Below are 20,300 nucleotides of genomic sequence, written 5' to 3'. Positions count from 1 at the left end.
TGAGAAAATAAATTGGTACAGCACAGTCCCGTCATCCCTGTCAACATTTTAAACATAGCCACCCTTTGCCCAGCATTTCTATAGCTAGAAATCTCTCTTATGGATTTAATCTGACCTGTTGGATAAGCTCTTCATACATAAATATTTGTTTACTATAGCATTCTTGGTAGAACTAAAACCCATAAACAACTTAAGTGTACCTTATGGGGGGGTAGTAAAATAAATGATATATCTTTTATAGGAAAGAATTCTCCTTAGCCATTAAAAAGAATGAGGCAGGTCTCTATGTGCTGTATGTAAAACTAGCCAACATAAAAACTTAAAAAGAAAGGTCGAGGACAGTATGATGCTTCACTAGAAATGGGTAAGTGCTACAGTATGAATGGGATAAAATTTTTGAAGGATACTTATGTAGATCTATGAAAATTTTTTCTGGAAGCCTCGATGTGAAAGTAACTGTGAACAGTGGCTATCTTCAGGGAGAAGGCCTGGGAAGGGGAGGGAGACATTTACTTTTTTTTTTTTTTTTTTTTTTGCGGTACGCGGGCCTCTCACTGTTGTGGCCTCTCCCGTTGCGGAGCACAGGCTCCGGACGCGCAGGCTCAGCGGCCATGGCTCACGGGCCCAGCCGCTCCGCGGCATGTGGGATCCTTCCGGACCGGGGCACGAACCCCTGTCCCCTGCATCGGCAGGTGGACTCTCAACCACTGCGCCACCAGGGAAGCCCCTGTCCATTCCTTTTTGAAACTGATGCAGGTTTGCCATTTCTACCTGTGATATGTTTCCTTTCTAAATATATCTGTTTGATGAAAAGAAATAGGAGCCCATCTAGAGAAAAATATTAAGTAAATAATTAGGTGGTAAAGGAATATGCCAGAAATCACAGAGGTGTTTCTCTCTCATCTCACACACAGGTAACCAAGGTTTGCAAACTCTGCTACCCTCCTCACTCCTTTAGCTTTTATCCCCTCACAACTCCCACTCCCCAATCCCTGCCCACTCCACCCCTACACACAGGCTCTCATCCTAGAGAGGGTTTTCATCCGTTCCTACAAATAACAATAGTAACAATAAGAATATCACCTTACCTTTGCATCGCTTTGTAATTCCGAAATGCTTTTCTATGTGCCATCTCATCTGCTCAAGAAATAAAAGCCTATGCTCCTTAAAAAAAAAGAAAAAGAAAAAGAAAGAAAAATTACCCATACAATTCTGCCTTCAATGCACTAACCAGCAAGTGTTCCTACCCCCCTCCAGCCTGTCAAATCTCTCAAACTCCTCTTTGGCAGGGGTTCTGAAAGGGGTGTAATTGAACAGAGAGCAGGCCCAGGCATGCCCTGACAGTTCTGTGCACTTCCCCTCCAGGGTCCGTCCCTGCAGGAATCCTCTGCGTGGGACAAAATGCATTCTTTGCAAGGTTTCTCTCACCTGCCAACGAACTCCTCCAACTGTTAAAATTGTAAGCCCTGCTCTGACCTTGATTTAGATGTCTCTTCAGATTCAAAAAGGACTGAGAAGGAACTTGTATCCAGAATACACAGAGAATGCTAAGAATTCAACAATAGAGACAAATAGCCCAACTAAAAAAATGGGCAAAGGATTTGAATAAACGCTTCTCCAAAGAAGATATATATGAACGAGCACGTGAAAAGCACCATCATTAGCCATGACGGAGATGCAAATCAAAACCACACCGAGATATCCTTGCACACCCACTAGGATGGTGAGGACACAGAGAAATTGGAGCCTTCCTACACTGCTAGCAGGAACGTTAAATGGTGCAGACACTTTAGAAGAGCGTTTGGCAGTTCCTCAAAATATTAAGCAAAATTACCATATGTTAAAAACAAGACAACAGGCCCAAAATGGAGTCACTCATGCTAAGCCCCACATCACCAAACTGAAACTTAATTACAGTTTCAGCTCTCCCAGAAATGGAATCTTAAACCTGTCACTAGTGAAGTCTGATAGACCCCGCCATCCGTTAAAGGAAGTGACCTTGCGACTCCAATCTACTTTTTGCCACTATACCTTCCTTGTTCTCCCTTCCTTCTGCCTATAAAAATCTTTCCTTTCGTACAGCTCATCCGAGCTCCTTTCTGTCTGCTAGATTGGATGCCACCTGATTCATGAATCCTTGAATAAAGCCAATAAGAACTTTAAAATTTACTCAGATGAATTTTGGGTGTTTTTTTTTTTTAACACATATGACTCAACAATTCCACTCCTGGGTATATATCCAAAAGAAATGAAAACATTTGTCCACGTCAAAAACTTGTACATGAATGTTCATAGCAGCATTATTCATAACAGCCAAAAAGTGGAGACAGCCCAAGCGCCCATCAACCGATGAACATATAGATAAAATGTGACGTATCCTTACAATGGATCAATATTCGACAATAAAAATAACTGAAGTATTGATACATGGTACGATGTGGATGAAGCTTGAAAATGTCATACTAAATGAAGGAAGCTATTCGCAAAAGGCCGCAGATTGTATGATTTTGTTTCTATGAAATGTTCAGAATAGACAAATCCATAGAGACAGAAAGTTAGATTAGTGGTTGCCAGGAGCTAGGGGGAGGGTAGTATGGGTGGGAGGGGTTACTGCTAATGAATATGGGATTTCTTTTTGGGGTGATGAAAATACTCTAAAATTAGATGGTGGTGATAATTGTACAACTGTGTAAATATACTGAAAAATACCGAGTTGTACACTTTGAGTGAATTGTATAGTAGGTCAATTATATCTTAATAATGTTTTTACTACAAACAATTTCAAGGAGTGTTTATGTCCTAACTTAGTGCCTGGCACATAGTAGGTCCACCATAAATATTATTAAAGGAATGTGTAAATGAGATATTGGGTTTTGAAATCGTTTCTGATCTATTTCCTCAGCCTGTGGGTCTTGTAGCCCAGGGGGGCTCCACTCACTATAGTTATTCAATGCTGGAGGCAAGAGGACATCTTGCTCAAGCAAGTCACTGCCCAGCTCTGAATATCAGCTAGGCTTTTTTTTTTTTTTTTTTTTTTTTTTTTTTGCGGTATGTGGGCCTCTCACTGCTGTGGCCTCTCCCGCTGCGGAGCACAGGCTTCTGACGCTCAGGCTCAGCGGCCATGGCTCACGGGCCCAGCCGCTCCACGGCATGTGGGATCTTCCTGGACCGGGGCACGAACCCGTGTCCCCTGCATCGGCAGGCGGACTCAACCACTGTGCCACCAGGGAAGCCCTAGGCTTGTTTTTTGAATTCCCTGCAACTGAGTAGACTGGAAAGCCATCCTCTGTCTGGAGAAAGGATTTTCTAAATTCCTTTGTTGGGGCAAGAGGCAGGTCTGGGGGTTGCAGATCCTGGTCTCTGTAGGGGCATCCTGGCAGGCAGGAAGAAAAATGGTGGAAGTCCTGCCCTTCTCGTCTTGGGGGCAGAGAGGATGAGGAAGGTAGTGAGGACGCCGGGGTGCTGAAAATCTTGGCGCTCGAATCACCCTACTACGAGGTCACTGGGGGGGTGGGGGAGGGGTCAGGGGGGCTGCACACCTCTAGAGGTCTGCCTGATGGTCTCAGCCATTTCCAGCACAGTGCAGAGAGAAGGTGCCCCAGTGGCAGGGGAGGCGTGACCGTGGTGGGGTTCCTGGCCTCCCTGGCCATGCAGGGGACCCTGGGGCACAGGGAGAACATCAGAGGGGCTGAGAGCTCAAGCAAAGACCTGGCCAGGATGCCGAGCCCAGTAAGGCACTTTTCCAGAGGCAAATGGGACACCATGGACCCCTCACAGTGCAGGTCAGCACATTACCCTGAAGTCCAGGTGTGACTGTCATGCCTCATTGGACCCAGGCAAAGAGGCACAGAACAAGCACGGATCCAAGGAGGCCTCCCCATGGCCGGGTGAGCCTGCTTCATGCACCCAGATACCAACTTAGGGGAAAGAAGGGGCGACAATAACCTGAAACGCTGAATATTTACACAGAGACACTGGTTCATCCAAAGAGGTTGTTTAAACCAGTTCTTTAGTTTCCCATTTATATTGTCTGGGGGAGAGTAGGATTGTTATAGCAATGGGGGTGGGGAGCAGGGAGTTTGAAACAGAGTAACTCTTCAAATAGATAGGATATTTATATGGGAAATAGTCATTCAACTTGGAAGACACTGAAATATTATTAACGGTAAGTCTAGGGAGTGGAAGCCTGAGAGGAAAATCCGGGCAGTTTTAGATAATAAACTCTCTTTTCCTTGCACACACCAAGGAAAGGCTCCATGGCCAGGCCAGGAGGAGAACACTGAATTGAGAGCAGCTGGAGGGGGCCTGGGAAACCAGGGGGAGCTCAGGCCTGGAAGGGCTGGTCCACGGGCCCTGGTGACCTTCACCAGCCAGATGAGCTAGGCTGGAGCCTGGACACTGACAGTGGGAAAAGGAGGGGAAGGGTAGGGAATTCCAGCTGGTCACACCCCACACTGCCCAGTGCCTTCAAGCGAGACGGCCTCTCACCCCGCCACACGTCAACTCTCCGGTCATGCTCATCTCAAGGGCAGTTCTCCTGCCTCTGTGTCTGGCTTCTGGGATGAGGGTGGGGCGTGGGCCTATGCTTGGAGAAGACAGAGCCTCCTTACAGATGAGTAGGGCTCCCCAGGTGAGGTAGGAAGCAGGTGGGTACACCTGGGCACAGTGCAAGTCTGACACTAAGTATCTGTTGTTAGTGCAGCCCTCACCGGTGAAAGACACAGTCCTCCACAGGACTGCCCTCACTTCAGACACCAGCTGCAAGTTCTGGGGTTCCCAGGCCACCTGCACTTCTGCTAAGTGGCCACTATTCCCTCAGGTCTGATAATTCACTAGAACAGTTCACAGAACTTAGGAAAGTGCCCCACTGATGACTACAGTTTTATTATAAAGGGTACAAATCGGGACCAGCCAAGTAAAGAGACACATAGTGTGAAGTCTCAGAGAGTCTCGGATGTGAAGCTTCTGTGTCCTCAGGATGCAGCACCCTCCTGGACCACTGCCATGTAGCATGAACCAGGAAGTGCTCACCCAAGCCTGAGGTCAGAGTTTTTATTGGGGTTTCATCATGCAGGCATGGTTGACTGAATCATCAGTCATGTGATTGAGCTTAATCTCCAGCCCTCCACTCCTCCGCAGCGGTCGGGCTGACATCAGCTGGCTCAAAACCCAACCCTCTAATTGCACGTTTGGTCTTTCTGCCACAGCCAGCCCCCATGCTGGGTCATCTCATTAGCATGAGCTCAGACATGGTCTGAATAGCCCACCAGGAAGAGTGAAGACACACATTCCTTTCACTTGGGAAATCCTGAGGCTATAGTGGTTACCTCCCATGGGCCAGGGACAGAAGCTATCTGAATTCTTTATTACACAACACTAGGAAATCTGGAGTGGGGTTAGGGTACAGTCAGAGAAATGGAGAACTAGATCCAATCTTTTGAAGAGAAAGAGACCCCTTCCTCCCCAAAGGAAGAGTGAAATTTATTTGGGAGTTAAACAGATTTACCCAGAGGAAGAATTGTGGACAGAGAATATCTTGAAATTTAAATCTTCGTGTTCTTTTCTACCTTCTCATAAGAGACATTTTTTTTTTTTTTTTTTAGTCTCCCATTCACATTGCCTGGGGAAAAAGTAAAATTGTTATAGTATAGGAAAAGAGCTAGAACCAGCCAATGTTCCTTGTTTTATGAACAAATCAGACTTCTGAAAATCCAAAAGGAAGGCTGAGGGAAGCAAGAGACCAGAGTTTATAAAAGAAGGACAGAGAAGAAGTATTATGCCACCAGAGAGGCAGGGCGAGGGTCTCCCAACTGGGGCCACTGCCACTGCCAGGCCTGGGGAGCTCAGAGCCTGCAGACAAACCATTTAACTGTTGAGGGAGCACCACTCACTGCCCAAAGAGAAGGGGAACACGAGCGACCCACTTCCTCACTGTGGGGCCGGAGCGCCATCACGGGTCCAGCCAGCTGTCACTCAAGGAGGATCCAACAGAACATTTTGTTTCCCAAGGCTCTGCTGAACCCCATCTGAATTGCCCAGGTGGACAGACACCCCCACCTGCATTTTCAATGTCCCAGGACACCACAAAGCTCCGCAGAAAAGAGGGTGGGGGGCCTGGACACTCAGAGGGTGGAGGACCGGTGGGGGAATGGGAGCCCCAGCTCCCGTTCTTGCTTGGGGCTGGACAGTGGTGCACCTGCCCCTTTGCGACTTGTATCAGATGCCCTGGTGACCCAGGTCCCACTCTGACTTCTGGGGCTGCTGCGGGGACAGGTCTAAGAGAGCTTGGTCCATCCCAGAGTGTTGCCTGAAGGATTCTCCTTGCGTTTTCTGTCCCAGGTCTGCTCTATCAAGAAGCTTCCTCAGCCTGCAGGTAAGCACAGCCCAGAAGTTCAGGGTGACACTCCCTGTCCACCAGTCAGGCTAGGAACTGGTGGAGAAAGGCTCCCACGCCTGTGCTTCTGAGCGACAGCTCTAGGAGGTGCTCTGTGGCTTTTCAGCAGGACCTGATAAAGTTATAGCCCTTGAGACAGAGTGATCAGGACACATACACCCCAGCTGGGCTTTTCCTCTTTCTCTACCTCTCTCCCTAGCCCCTCACTCCTGCTCCCTGGGATGGGTTCTCAAGTAACCCACCTGCACAAAAGTCCTGGTTTCATTCCTCCTTTCAGGGACACCTCGGTGGGGCACCCATGGCATTGTTGGGAGCCTCTGGGGGGCGCTGCCCTGCTACGTGAGAGAAAAAGGACACTCCAAAGACTTTGCATTCTGATTGGAGCAGTCCTGAGTTTTCAGTTCTAAATTCCAATAGACTAACCTCAAAGATCCCCTAGTTGGACCCCTTCATTTTACAGTAGACTCAGGGCCTGGAGGAAAGTCTCCTGAGATCCCGTGGGGAGCAGGGCAGAGCAGGGTCTGGAACCCAGCTCATTCCCTGGTCTCTTCCCTCCCAACAGGCCTCTAAAAGCTGCTTGCTGGAGGTCACTGAGCTGGTTGAATGAGACCCTATCTGTGGAAATGTCTCGTAAACCGCGAAGCATTATAAAAATGCTATTTGTCATGATTTGCGCCAGACCTAGGACTGGAACCCAGATCTGCCGGCTCTCCGGCCAGCGCGTTAAGCCCAGCAATAAGAAGTTGCATTAGACAGCAATTTAGAATTCCTTATTTTTAGAGTCACGCTCTCAGAGACACTTGCTAACTAGCAACCCCATCCCAGCCTCCCTCTCTCTGCTGGGCACTCCTTGCACTGTGTTCTGCTGGGTGGCTGGCTGGGTGGGGAGTGGCAGCTGACCTCTATCTTTTATTCTCTGATTCAAAAAACTATTTACAAATCCTCTAAGATGTCTCAGGGACTTTGCTCGTGCTGAGGACATGGTGGTGACCAGACAAACATAGCCCTGGCCTTAAGGAGATTGGCATCTAATAGGGGAGAAACGTAGGCAGTAATCACTTGGTTAACTGTACAATTGTTTCTGTGCTGGTGCTGTGAACAGAGTGCAGGACACAATGACAACACCACCAATTCTAGGGGTCAGAGGGGCTCCTTGGAGGAAGGGACATTTAGCAGAGACCTGAAGGGTGGACAGGAGAGAAGCAGACGGGAGAGAAGAGTGTCTCCTGGCAGAGGAGCCCCCAGGGAGAAAGGAGCTCAAGGTGCTGGCAGAGCTGAGAAGGGCCTAAGGGTGGAATGTGTGTCAAGGGCACGAGTCAGGCAAAGCGAGACTGGAAGTTGGGTTGGGGTAGAGCTTGTGGGCCCGGTGGCTTCTTGAGGGTGTATCTTCAAAGCTTTCCTAAAAGCAGTGGACGTCATTGAAGGGCGTTATGCTGAGAAATGACATAGTCGTATTTTTGTTTTCAAGGGGTCATTCTGCTCATAGGGTGGCTGGCGAACATGCTGGAAGGAGGCCAGCCCGGCTTTGGGGAGGAATGTGAGGAGACTCCTGAAGAAGGACGGAGGGAAGCAGCACCAGAACAGGGCTGCGGTGGCGAGAAGGACAGAACTAGGTGAGTTCGTGTGACGTTTTAAGGTGGAATCAGCAGCACTGGGGATTGGAAGTGGGAGGGGAGGGAGTGGGGATTGCTAATGGGGACCCTTGGATTTCTGACATAAGCCGCAGGGTAGATGGAGGACATGCCCCTTCCTGAGCTGGGAGCCGGGGGGTGGGACAGATTGGGGGGAAGAACATGATTTTGGACGTGTTGAGTTTCTGTGCAACAGCCTCCTGGAGATGACAAGTGGCAGTCAGATACGTGGGGCTAAGAGCTCCGGGCTGGACACAGACATTTGGAAATGTCCAGGCGTAGGTCATAGTCAGATGTCATGAATGAGATCTGCCTGGGACCGCAGTGGGGATGGAGACAAGCTCCCTGACCTCAGGGAGCTTACCTTCTAATGGGGCGGGTAGAGGATTCCACTTCTTGTAAGTGGAGTGGCTCTTTCGAGACCAGTTCTCTCACCAAAAATAAGCTGGACAAAATCCAAAAGCCTTTTTTCTGCAGCCATTTGTTTGAAAGGTCAGGATCCCAGAGAGATGGGAGCATATGGAGGTGACATTTGGTGCTACTTTTCCCCTTAAGGTATCCCTGGCTCGTGAGCAGTATGGGGCCAAGAGACTAAGAACCAAGGAGAAAGCAGTGGAGAAGAATCTGAGAACTTGAGTTAGAGATTCTGGCGATCTCATAGAGTAAGGAAACAAATTTGGAGTTCAAAATAGCCGGACAAGTAGGACCTGAGGGCCAAGATGTCTGGGAAAAGAGAGGAGAAGAGAAGCACCGTAGGTTAGTTCACAATTCCCAGGTCCTCTTCCCCAAAGGCATTTGCTGATTCACAAGCAGCGTCCGCCCAAGTAGTGAAGGGCTGAGCGCAAAGCATGGACGAGAGACTAGAGAGTTGAGCGGAGTTTTGGCGGCAAGATGGGGCTGGGGAAGCAAACTGGGAATCAAAGGCCCACCCAAGAGGAAGGACCCTAGAAAACAACCCAGGCTCCCAGGGAGAACCCCAGAAGGGTGAGGTGCTAGGAGCCTGGGTGAGCCAGAAACAGAGCAGCCTTCAAAGTCTGACCTCCAGCTTCAAGCCAGCTCAACCCCAGGTTGGATTAAGATGGCGTTCCGACGCTTGAACTGCCTTCCAGAAAACCAAATAAATCATCTCTGATGAAATGTCCCATCAGTCAGAGCCGAAAATGTATCTCCATAATAGAAACAGACCCACAGGTGATCCAAAGAGTGGCGTTATCTGATGCCGTACAGATTTTTAAATCACTGTGATTAAAATGGTCAAGAAAATCGACGACAAGATGGCGACTTTCACCAGAGAACTAGAACCTATGTATGCAAAAGAATCAAATGGGAGTTACAGTGGCGTGGATAGAATTTGGCAATTAATATCCTTGAAGAACAACTAACAACCTTCCACTGAGCCAGGAGAAAGGGCACCCCAGGGGCAGGTGAGTGCCCTGTGAAACCCCACAGGTAGCAGCCTGCAAGCAGGGTGGAGGGCAGGGTGTTTGGCTGGCAGAGCCAGCGGCAGCATTCCATGCAGGAAATTCAGGGAAGGCCGGTTGGAACCGCATTATGCTCGAATTTGAATGTTGGATGAAGAAATTAGAGTTCCGTTCTGCAAAGGGTGAACAGTAGTTCTGTTTGTCTGTGTCTCTAGGTTTACTTTGCCTCAGGATCAATGTAGAAAAAGTTAAAAAAGAAAATGACATAGTTTGCATTCTTTTTTAATTACTTTTTTCAAACATGAAGAAATTCAATATCTGCACCAGTACTTAAAGCATTTTTAATTGTTTCTCCATCCAGGAAGAGTTTCATCTTCTGGGCTATTTTTGTAACACTCCATAACAAGCCTATATTACAGTTTCGGACGGTAGCATTGAACTTTTAAACAAATTTTGGCATTTAGCAAGACCTTCTTTGGCTAGTTTATTTTGTCCTTCCTTTGCTGACCTTGTAAACTACTTAATTGCGAAATGTGGTTTGTCTCAGAGCGCCTCTTAAACATTGTATTCTTTAAAATAGAGATTTTTCCATTGCTTGGGAGACCAACAGCCATATCCTCAACACATACAGCAAAGCAGGGCTCCTCCCTTCCACTTACTTAGAGACATATGGTTTTCATCAGCCACTTCTCTCTTCTTGGCAGAAAACCTGGCAAAGGTTTACATTTTATTTAGCAAATAGCCCACCCCTCTCACATCAAGCCCCTACTTGCTGTTCTCTCTCTTCCGCCATCCCAAGTGACCCTGCCTCCTTCTCCACTCCCAAAGTGTGCCCTCAGTCCCCTACCAGGCAAACCCAATTGATTGAGTCGCCCACCTGCCAGATCTGGTCGGAGCTCTGAAGCAGGAAGTCAGCCCGAAGGCCTCTGGAAGTTGGAGCTGACCGAGCTGAGTGTGAACTGTCTTTCAGAAGAGAGGGTTCCTGAAATTAGATGAGCCGGCCACCTGGGAGCTCTTCCTCACTGCTACAGAGAATGCGCAGCTGACAAGACTGAAGTTCAGGGACTGAAGACCCCTGCCATTTGGGTTGTCCTGCCCCCATTCTGATCCAGTGGGGAAGCCCAGTGCCACCCCCTTGCCAGGCTCCCCCACCTTCTCTTCCCACCAGTTCTTACCCTTCCTGGTGTCATTGTGAGGGAGCTTTCTAAGCTGGCAGCAAAGTTTGTTGAGCCCTCAGTCCCCCTGACCATCCTTCCCCTGGAGGCTGGCTGAGCCACGCTGACATAAAAATGGCCAGAAAAGAAGTACCTGAGTGCTGGTAAGGATGGCCCTAGACCAGGTGCTGAGGGACCCAGGCGGTCCAGCATGCTCACCACCACCATATTGACTGCAACAACTGACCATTTCTGCCTCCAGACATACCCTGAATCCATGCTCGTTTCTCCACCTGTGGGGGCAGAGGCTGTCCTGGCTCCTGGCCTTGGGGGTCCAGGATGCTGGGGTTCTGAGGGGCTGGAGGGAGGCCAGTGTGGCTGGGGCACAGTGAAAGAGGGAGAGTCGCTCAGGATGAGGCTGCAACATTGGGGAGACCAAGTTCCCTTTGGACGGCTTCCCTTCAGGGCCTAGAAGGCACTGGAGCTGCGATTTAGACACTGATGAACACCTCCTGAGGCTTTGCATCAGCTCGGCGCCCCAGTGGGTGCGGGGAACTGCCAGGGCTCACCATTCTTTGACCATGTCACACACTGTGAGACCCTCAGCCTCATAGACACAGAGTGACCCCAGGCAAGCAGCAGGGCTCCTAGGACTTTGCTGGAGGAGGGAGAAGAGGGACTTCCTATGGTCCCTGTGGCTGGTTTTCCAGCTTGGGGACAGCAAGCACTGGGAAATAAGGGCTTGGGTTATTTTGAGAAGGCTTGTGTATTGGGGTCATAGGATAGGGTTCTGGAGGTGCTGACAAGGGAGGGGTGCAGCCAGAGGGGGAAGGATATATCAAACTAGGTGGGTGAGGTCAATGGAAACATCTCTGGGCTATAGTTAAACTTGAGCAGCAGGAAGGAAAAAGCTGTGATTTAAACCACCAACGAAATTACTCTAGCACTTCTGCCTTCCAAGGGGGTGGCCTAATTCATATCAAAGGGATGATGAATCCTTAACATGCCTACAGAGACGGGTAGGAGAAGGAGTTAAGACCAATAATTTGATTGTGTTAAGGGCAAAAGTAATTTTCAAACTGGTCCTTAACGTTTTCTGGGCAGGCAGAGATTGGCCCGGACGCCGTCTGGGTAGAGGGTGGGGATGAGCTGCTCCACAGGGGAAATGATGCTGTGGGAGGCGGGCTCCGGTCCGGGGTGGGGGGCAGGGGGGAGGGGGAGTGAGGCTGGAAACGTACTGGATGCGGTGGGGGTGGGGAAGAGCAAGGGAATAGCTGATATGCACCTTTTTTTTTTTTCCCGGTACGTGGGCCTCTCACTGCTGTGTCCTCTCCGGTTGCGGAGCACAGGCTCCAGACGCGCAGGCTCAGCGGCCATGGCTCACGGGCCCAGCCGCTCCGCGGCATTTGGGATCTTCCCGGACCGGGGCACGAACCCGTATCTCCTGCATCAACAGGCGAACTCTCAACCACTGCGCCACCTGGGAAGCCCCGCTGATAAGCACCTTTAAGGTGTCCTCCGTACGAAGATGCAACACGGCTCTCCCAATTATATGTAGGAAAATGTGTCACACACGCCCTATGCTAGGGCTACTTTGGGGAGAATCAAGGGAAAGGATCTATATTTTATATGTGTCTTGACACAGGGCAGAGAGAAGAAAACAGCTTCAGGGGACAAAAGCATAAAAAAGAAGAAAGAAAGAGGGGGAGAGAAAGGAAGAAAGAAAGGGAGGGAGGGAGAGAAGGAAGGAAGCAAGGGAGGAAGGAAGGAAGGGAATTAATTCAGTAGAAACAGGTAAGAGGGGATTGGGAACAAATCCCCCCAAAGTCTTGCAGGAAACCCCGGATTTCCCTCTACTGTGGGTTGAGGGTTTGATCCATTTTCCCTTGGATATTCAAAGGCAAGGTGGCCCTCATAAGGCCATAGGACTTGGAAACACCCAACACGGTAGACATAGGGTTTTAATTTTATGTGTAACTTAGTAATGAGGAAGAAACTGAGCAGGACCTGGTGAGGGTTTGAGCAGCCTCTAAAGGGCATTGAGGGGCTTCCCTGGTGGCGCAGTGGTTGAGAGTCCACCTGCAGATGCAGGGGGCGCGGGTTCGTGCCCCGGTCCGGGAAGATCCCACATGCCGCGGAGCGGCTGGGCCCGTGAGCCATGGCCACTGAGCCTGCGCGTCTGGAGCCTGTGCTCCGCAACGGGACAGGCCACAACAGTGAGAGGCCCGCGTACCGCAAAAAACAAACAAAATAAATAAAGGGCATTGAGGAGATCCATCAACTAGGAGTTTAAATCCAAGGCTGTTCTGTTGAAGGCAGGCCCTTGGTTCACTGTAACCAAGGGGGTTATGGAAACCCTTGTAGGATCTGGAAGGAAGTGGGCTCGCTATTCCCTTCTACACACACACACACACACACACACACACACACACACACACACACACACTCACACCCCCTCAGATAATGACAAGGACAGGTTCGGCCCGAGTGTCTCCCTGCCCCCTTCCCCTTGATGTTTCTTGAAGCCTCTTTTAAATTATGGATCTGCTCATTAATGGCCAGTTAAGATGACTGAGTGGTTCCATCTATATTTCAGGGAAACCCTGGGATCCTTTTGGCCAATCATGAGGACACACTCCTTTCTACCTCCCCTTCCACTTAGAAACTGAAGTTATTCAAGGTGTTGGCCTCTGAGAACTCCCTGAGGTAGAACCAGGTTGCTTCATTCTTTAGAGAAGTGTAGATACCTCAAATCATACATGGCTATGACCAGGCTCACCCAAAGGTCTTCCCCAGCACTTGATCCACAGATATCAACCTTTTATCTCAATTTCTCCAGAGAAGACCCCATCATGTCCTTGACTGAAATACAACCCTGAGAGAGAAGGTCCCCCAGGGACACTGGTGCGCACATCTCCATCTAGAGGAGGATGACTTTGCAGGGAGGGGTCTAGAAACCATCTCAAATGTCAAATGAATTGAGGATATTGAGTCTAGGGAAGAAAAAGTTAGGGAGAACACACAACTGTCAGTGAGCATTCTCTCTTATGAGCAAGAGAAATGTGACAAATTAGGTTAAATGAGAATATATTATTGGCTCATGTATTGAATAAAAGGGAGGATTGTATAGGCTTCAGGAATGGCACACTCTCTGTTTTCGAGAAGATTGCAATCAGCTCTACCCAACTCAGATGGAATAGGTTCCCCACAGGAAAGAAGGGATCTGTTACCACAGGAAGGTAGAAGAGGTATTGGCCAGACAAAGACAGTAGATGTCCACTCCAGCTGTCTAAAATTTATGAGATATTCATTTGGGTTTTCTTTCTATAGCTTAATATCCTTCAGTGGCTCACCAGGACCTACAAGATAAAGTCCAGTTCCTTCAAATGACTTACAAAGCCCTCCAGGGAGCTCTGCCCCTGGCTCCCTGCTCAGCTGCCCCTCCTACCACTCTGCCCAGATCTCTCCCCAAGGTACCCTTACACCCAGAGCCAGGCAGACCTCAGTCCCTCTGCCCAACGCATGGGCCAAGCTCTCTCCTAATTCTCTACACCACGGCAAAAGACAAGTTAACAACATTGCCTGAAATCTTAGGGAGGAAAAGGGAAGTACACACCAGAAAGTATCCTATCATTGTTCTCAGAAGTGGCTCTGCTGAGAGCCCACAGCCCTGAGCTAACTTCAATGTCCTTTTCGAGCCCACTCCCCACCTCACCCACAACTACCTCCAGGTGGCCAGGAATAAGCCTCCTCCCACCATCAGGCATCTTCCAAGTATCCCTCTTCCTTGGAGTTCAGGTCTAAGCAAGGACCCCACGCCCAACCCAGCTCCTGGAAGTAGTTCTTCCCTCTTACTCCCAGCTGAGATCTGCCTCCCAAGCCCTCTTGTCCTGCCCCAGAATTTGCCTCTTCTATGCATTACTGACAATAGGAATATCAAAACAAAATACCTGCCAGGACATTTTCTAAAAGTTAGAATGGTCAGGTTAAAACAGCACTTTGGGAGGGACACCCACTCGCAAGTCTAGATTGGGCTGTGCCAGGCCCAGTTGGGTTTATTTGCACAGTTGTTTTCTCCAGTCTAAGCTGAAGAAGTGAGCACTTCTCTCCCACATTCTTCTCCATCTCAGCTTCTTATCTTGTACAAATAACTGATCCCAGAGTAACACACATCACTTTGCAAGAACACACCAGTTTCAGGCATAGGGGTAGTCTGATTCCAAATTAGGAGATGGTGGTGCTCTAAATAAAACAATGTTCAGAGGCAGACTTCTACAAATCATTCAACGTATATTACTAAAGGGTATTAACATTTTAGACTAAGAAATCTCCTTTAGGACCCCATCAGTGCTTTCCCATTCTCACCAAGGATGATGGGTCATTGTTTTATATTAGCATAGCTAAAAGGGCCAACTCAAGTGGGACATTCAAAAACAAAGGAACATCTTCCATGAAGCAAATTTTAGTCTCCATCCTAAAAGGCAGACAGCTTGTAATCCTGAAACGTCATTTTTTTCCAGTTTAAAAAAACCCAACTTATTATAAACTCATTATAAAGTAATTTTATAATTCCAGGACAAAGGATAACAAAGAGAGAGATTGGGTGAAGGCTGATTTCAAAGTTTTGTCATGGGAGCCCTACTGAGACATCCAATCAAAACAAAAAAATTATCAGATATGGGAATTTCCCAAACCTGTTCCAAACAGTGAAACATTGCATATTTGTTTTAAATTTTAGTTTAAAACATAGCTAAGCTCAAAAGCAAACAAAGAAAATTTCTAGACACCAGAAATGAAACAGAAACCTATAGCCATAGAGGGTCAGAAAGGACAAACCCCCAAAAGAGTAGGAGAAGGCAATAGTGAAATCACCCCAAAAGAAGCCTTAATAATGCAGAGCCCTTACAGGACACTTGTGGAAAATAACTCCTATTGAAGATGAGCTCACAGACGAAAATTATAAAATATATGGGGAGGTCCAATGCCAAGATAGATATTCCACTGGCCCAACAAATGGAATAATTCACACCAGAGGAACTACAGACTAACAAATGATTTGACAAGGGCCTTAAGAGTTTAAAGAGATAAAGAAGGGCCTATATAACAAGAGTAGAAAATTATGAAAGACAAGAGGATTTGCAATCTTTGACTATAATTGTGGGTTGTATATTTCTCTTTGTAGTTCTATTTCATTTCATACATTTTGAAGATTTATGAGGGGCATATACACTTAGAATTACTATGTTCTCTAGGTGAATTAATCCCTTTATCACTATGAAATAACCTTCTTTATCCTTGGAAATAGTCTTTGCTCTGAAATCTGCTTTGTAAGATATTAATACAGCCACTCCAGCTTTTTTTTGATTAGTATTAGCATGGTATATCTTTATCTAACCTTTCACTTTTAACCTATTTATGGCTATAATTAAAGTGGGTTTCTTATAAACAGTATATAGTGGGATCATACTTTAAGAAAAACCCAACCTCATAGTCTATGCTTTTAACTGGGGTATTTAGACGATTTACATTTAATGTGATTGTTGATACTGTTGAGCTTAAATCTACCATTTTGCTATTTGCATTCTATGTGTCCCATCTGTTCTTTGTTCTTGATTTCCTCTTTATTGAGTTACTTTATGTGTTTTATGATTCCATTTTATCATAGGTCTACTTTATTCATAGGATATTATATGATATTTATTTTATCATAGGTCTGCCTCATTCTTTTTAACCCCAATATAGCATTCCATAGTATGGATGTACCACAGCTTATTTAACTACTAAGAGAAATTTAAACATTTTTTCAATTTTTAAATATTACAAAAAATACTGCAATTAACATTTTTATGCATGTCTCTTTGTGTCTTGAGTATTTCTGTAGAATCAAGTCTCAGAAGTGAAATTTCTAAGTCAAAGGATATGTACTTTTTCATTTTGATGGAGTCTACCAAGTTTCCCTCCAAAAAAGCTGTATCAATTTGTTCTACCAACAAACAGCAATTCCCTACATCCTTGCCAACCCTAGGTAGAATTTTCTTTTATTATTTTTTGTCATTCTACTGGGGGAGGTTGTCAGTTATTATTGTTTTAAATTTTCATGTCTCTGGTTTTTTATAATATTAAACATATTGACATATATTTATTGGCCATTTGTACTTCTTGTGTGAATTATCTATTGTTATGGGCTGAGTTGTGTCCCCTGCCCACCCCCCACCCCCCGCAAATTCATATGTTGAAGTCCAAACCCCTAGCTCTCAGATGTGACTATATTTGGAGATAGGCCTTTAAAGCAATAATTAAGGTAAAATAAGGTCATGTGGTGGGCCGTAAATTTAATGTGACTTGTGTTGTTATAAGAAGAGGAAATTAAGACACAGATGTGTGTGCACAGAAGAAAGACTGCGTGAGGACACAGTGAGAAGGCAGCCATCTGCAAGCAAAGGAAGGAGGTCTCAGAAGAAATCAAACCTGCAACACCTTGATCTTGGACTTCTAGCCTCTTGAACTATGAGAAAATAAATTTCTGCTGTTTAAGCCACCCAATATGTAGTATTTTCTTATGGCAGCACTAGCAGACTATGCACATATTCATATATATCACCCATTATTCTCTTGGGCAATATATCTTTCTTAATGCTTTATAGGAGTTTATGATATATATAATAACATTTTAATTATATATATATATATATATATATATACATACTTATATGCATAATAACCTTTTGTCTAGGGTGACAACATAATTTATCATTCAAACCAAACATCTTTGAGAATGAAAATGGGACACCAGGACAACAGATATAAACCAAAACTGTTCTGAGACAACTAGGGTATATGGCCACCATACTAAGGTCTGTTATATTTGCGGCCAATTTTTTTCTCCAACTATACTAATTACTTTAAAATTTTTAATAGACTTCATTTTTAGAGCTTTTAGGTTTTAGGTTTAGGTTTACAGAAAATTTGTAAACCTAAACAGTTTTAGGTTTACAGAAAATTTGAGCAGAAAGTTCCCCTATTATTAACATCTTGCATTAATGTGGTAATTTGTGACAATTTATGAATCAATATTGATACATTTAATGACTAAAGGTCATAGTTTACATTAGGGTTGTTGCTCTATGTTGTATAGTTCTATGGGTTTTGACAAATACATCATGTCATGTATCCAACATTGCAGTATCATACAGAAGAATTTCACTGCCCTAAAAATGCTCTGCTCCCCATCTATTAATCCGTCCCTTCCTCCCCCAGAACTTTTGGCAATCAGATTTTTTACTGTCTCGGTAATTTTGCCCTTTTCAGAATATCATAAAACTGGAGTCATATAGTATGTATCTTCTTTCAGTGAACAATATACATTTAAGTTTCCTCCATGTCCTTTCATGGCTTGATAGCTTCTTTCTTTTTATCACTGAATAATATTCTATGGTAAGGATGTACCATAGTTTGTTTATCCACTCACCTATTGAAAGATAACATGGTTGTTTCCAGTTATTGAGTTATGAACAAAGCTGCTATAAATATTTGTGTGCAGGTTTTTGCACAAAATCTTCAACTCATTTGGGTAAATATCTAGGATTGGGGAAGATGAATTGTACAGTAACCTATGTTTAACTTTGCAAGAGACTACCAAGCTCTTCCAAAATGCCTGCACCACATTGCATTCCCACCAGCAGTGAATGAGAGTGTTCTGTGTCTCCACATTCTCACTAGCATTTGATGTTGTCAGTGTTTTGGATTTTAGCCATTCTAATAGATGTGTACTGGTATCTCATTGTTGTTTTAATCTGAAATTCCCTGATGACATATGATGTTAAACATCTTCTCATAAGCTCATTTGCCATCTGTATGTCCTCTCCATTGAGGTATCTGTTCAGATTTTTTGCCCAATGTTTAATTGGGTTGGTTGTTTTCTTATTATTGAGTTTTAAGAGTTCTTGTATATTTTGGCTACAAGTCCTTTATGAAATATGTCTTTTGGAAAGATTTTCTTCTAGTCTGTGGCTTGTCTTTTCATTCTCTTAACAATATCCTTCACAGAGCAGAAGTTTTTAATTTTAATGAATTCTAACTTAGCAATTTTTTCCTTCAGAGATTGATGTTGTATCTAAAAAATCATGGCCAAACCCAGGGTCACCTAGATTTTCTCCTATGTTATGTTCTAGAAAATTTATAATTTTTGTTTTACATTTAGATCTATGATACATTTTTGGTTAATTTTGTGAAGAGTGTAAGATCTGTCTCTAGATGCACTGTTTTTGCATGAATATGTCCAATTGTTTCAGTACCAGTTGTTGAAAAGACCACTCCATTGCATTGCCTTTGCTTCTTTGTCAAAGTCTATTTGACTACATTTGTATGGGTCTATTTGTGGTCTCTTTAATTTGTTCCATTGATCTATTTATTCTTTCATCAGCGTCATACTGTCTGGATCACTGTAGCTTTACAGTAAGTCTTGAAGTCATGTAGTATCAGTCCTCCAACTTTGTCCTTCTGCAGTATTATGTTGGCTATTCTGGGTTTTTACCTTCCCATATAAACTTTTTTTTTTAAGATTTTTTTTTTAATGTGGACCATTTTTAAAGTCTTTATTGAATTGTTACAGCATTGCTTCTAAGTTCTATGTTTCAGCTTTTTGGCCCTGAGGCATGTGGAATCCCAGCTCAAACCTGCAGATCAAACCTGCAGTCCCTGCATTGGAAGGCAAAATCCCAACCATTGGACCACCAGGGAAGTCACTCATTCTATTATAAACTTTAGAATGAGTTTGGTTTTATTTTTTTGTGTTTTTTTTTTGCGATATGCAGGCCTCTCACTGTTGTGGCCTCTCCCTTTGTGGAGCACAGGCTCCGGACACGCAGGCTCAGCGGCCATGGCTCATGGGCCCAGCTGCTCCACGGCATGTGGGATCTTCCCGGACCAGGGCACGAACCCATGTTCCCTGCATCGGCAGGCGGACTCTCAAACACTGTGCCACCAGGGAAGCCCCAGAATGAGTTTGTTGATATCCACAAAATAACTTGCTGGGATTTTGATTGTGTTTGCATTGAATCTAGAGATCAAATTGGGAAGAACCAATACGTTAACAATTTTGAGTTTTCCTATTTATGAACATGAAATATTTCTTCATTTATTTAGATATTCTTTGATTTTTTCATTAAAGTTTTGTAGTTTTCTTCATATATATCCTACACATATTTTGGTAGATTTCTACCTAAGTCTTTTTTTCTTTCTCTTTCTTTCTTCTTTCTTTTTCTTTCTTTCTTTCTTTCTTTCTTTCTTTCTTTCTTTCTTTCTTTCTTTCTTTCTTTCTTTCTTTCTTTCCTGTGCTAATGTAAATTGTGTTGTCTTTTTAATATCAAATTCTAATTATTCACTGCTGGTATATAGGAAAGTAACTAATTTTTGTATATTAACCATGTATCCTGAACCTTGCTATAATCACAATATTATTTCCAGTTTTCATTAATTCTTTGTGACCTTCTACATAGACAATCATGTTATGTGCAAACAAAGACAGTTTTATTTCTTCCTTTGCATTCCATATGTCTTATTTCCTTTTCTTGTCCTCTTGCATTAGTTAGGTCTTTCAGCACAATATTGAATAAGACTGGTGAGAGGGACATCCTTGTCTTGTTCCCAATCTTAGAGGAAAAGCATCTAATTTGTCACCATTAAGTATGTTAATGTTTAT

General features: G+C 45.1%; 1 protein-coding gene across 1 annotated transcript in view; it reads right to left on the bottom strand.

The window, feature by feature from the left end:
- Window positions 1–20,300, bottom strand: part of CIB4 (calcium and integrin binding family member 4) — a 91,882-nt gene that overhangs the window by 42,764 nt on the left and 28,818 nt on the right. Inside the window, exon 3 of the mRNA XM_060169874.1 lies at window positions 1,089–1,164. Coding sequence (XP_060025857.1) covers window positions 1,089–1,132 — 44 coding nt within the window. The 5' untranslated portion in view covers window positions 1,133–1,164. The remainder of the gene's footprint in view (window positions 1–1,088; window positions 1,165–20,300) is intronic.

The sequence above is a fragment of the Lagenorhynchus albirostris genome, chromosome 13 (assembly GCF_949774975.1).
Source record: "Lagenorhynchus albirostris chromosome 13, mLagAlb1.1, whole genome shotgun sequence".
NCBI classification, from domain to species: Eukaryota; Metazoa; Chordata; class Mammalia; order Artiodactyla; family Delphinidae; genus Lagenorhynchus; species Lagenorhynchus albirostris.
The sequence above is the reverse complement of the archived record's forward strand: the minus strand, read 5'-3'. Positions and strand labels throughout refer to the sequence as shown.